The sequence below is a fragment of the Aplysia californica genome, unplaced genomic scaffold (assembly GCF_000002075.1).
Source record: "Aplysia californica isolate F4 #8 unplaced genomic scaffold, AplCal3.0 scaffold01099, whole genome shotgun sequence".
Lineage (NCBI taxonomy): Eukaryota > Metazoa > Mollusca > Gastropoda > Aplysiida > Aplysiidae > Aplysia > Aplysia californica.
The window spans coordinates 86,910-88,200 of record NW_004798369.1 but is presented as its reverse complement, the minus strand read 5'-3'; the positions used below and the strand labels follow the sequence as shown (position 1 = coordinate 88,200).

The following is a 1,291-nucleotide window of genomic DNA, read 5'->3' as shown; positions in this document are numbered from 1 at the left end:
CCACGTTCAACCAGTGAATACCATATTGAAAAGGTCTTCATAATATTCTAAGTCTAAATACTTTTATGAGATATTTTTGCAACATGCTGTGCTTCAGCAAAGGTTAAAAATGAGCTAGAAATTGGTTTTTCTCCAAACTTTGTTTTTATACCCTGTGTAACAATATGTGGCACGTCTTTAAAACTACTCAAGATATTTGAAAAATAAAAAAATATATCAGCATGTTGAGCACTGACTCTGCTACAAGAATGTGCCCTTATTTCCAAATATCCAAAATTTCCGACAACTGTGACCTTTGTCCAGGAATACACACATGTTTTCTAACCCATTTAATTTTACACCAAAGACGAGTACTAGAATTCCTAGACCGCATACTCTGACGTTTATCGAGAATCACTGCAGGGCGGGGCGGAAGGGGGTGGGGGTTTGGGGGGGGGAGGGGGGTTGCTTCACACACTCATCTACAGCAAAATTTATGTTTTGATGGGCTCCCAAATGTGTATAGGAAAAAATACTGCACTATAATTTTTATTCTTTATTCTTGTGTCAGTCGCAAAGAAAGGTACACGTAAGTAGCTCAAGAAGTAAAGTTTGTCTTACATTTATTTTTGCCCAGAACTGGGTCTATGAAAGTTACGTTGATCTCAGAACGTGTCCAACACAAATTGCAATTTGTTTGGCTGAACAGACGCGGCCTATTCAGAGCATGCTTCGCAGCGCCGAGGTTTTTGTAGGGAGCCTAAAGAGGCGGCCATGACAGTGTGCGATTTATGATATTATTATAGTAATAAGTCTATGGACATGCAAAGAGTAACTTACAGCTCGCTGTGGAGGCTCACTTTCACCGGTTCTGGGAGAGAAAATAGAAAGAAATATAACAAACTTTGGACAAGCAGTCGATTCCTGCTACGGGGCACATCTCTCGTTTTAGTGCAGACTCCATCATACTTAATGCTTTTTGTTTTCGTAATATTTTCGTGGGCATTACTTCCTCCCATTTGGCTCTTCCTCTCTTCCTTCTCCTTCCCCTCTTCCTCCTTCCCCTATTACTCCCTTCTGCTTCTATCTTTCTCCTTATTCTCCTAGTCCTCCTCCACGAGATCTTCCCCTTCTCCCTCATTCTCGTCCTCTTCCTCTTCTTCACCCCCTCCTCTTCCTCCTTTTCACCCCCCCTCCTCCCCCTCCCTTCCTCCTTTTCCACGTCCTCTATCTCCTCTTTCTTTTCCCCTCGTTCATTCTTTTTCCTCCTTCTCTTCTTCCTGCCCTCCGCCTCCTCCATTCACTCCACCTC

The 1,291-nt window shown here is 42.8% G+C and overlaps 1 protein-coding gene across 1 annotated transcript in view; it reads right to left on the bottom strand.

Annotated features, from left to right (window-relative positions):
• The window catches only part of LOC101855068 (multiple epidermal growth factor-like domains protein 6), a gene marked incomplete at its 5' end in the record, with an annotated part of 50,416 nt that overhangs the window by 1,094 nt on the left and 48,031 nt on the right, over positions 1 to 1,291 (bottom strand). The window contains 1 exon segment of the mRNA XM_035973282.1: positions 820 to 850. Within this exon segment, the coding sequence (XP_035829175.1) occupies positions 820 to 850 (31 nt within the window).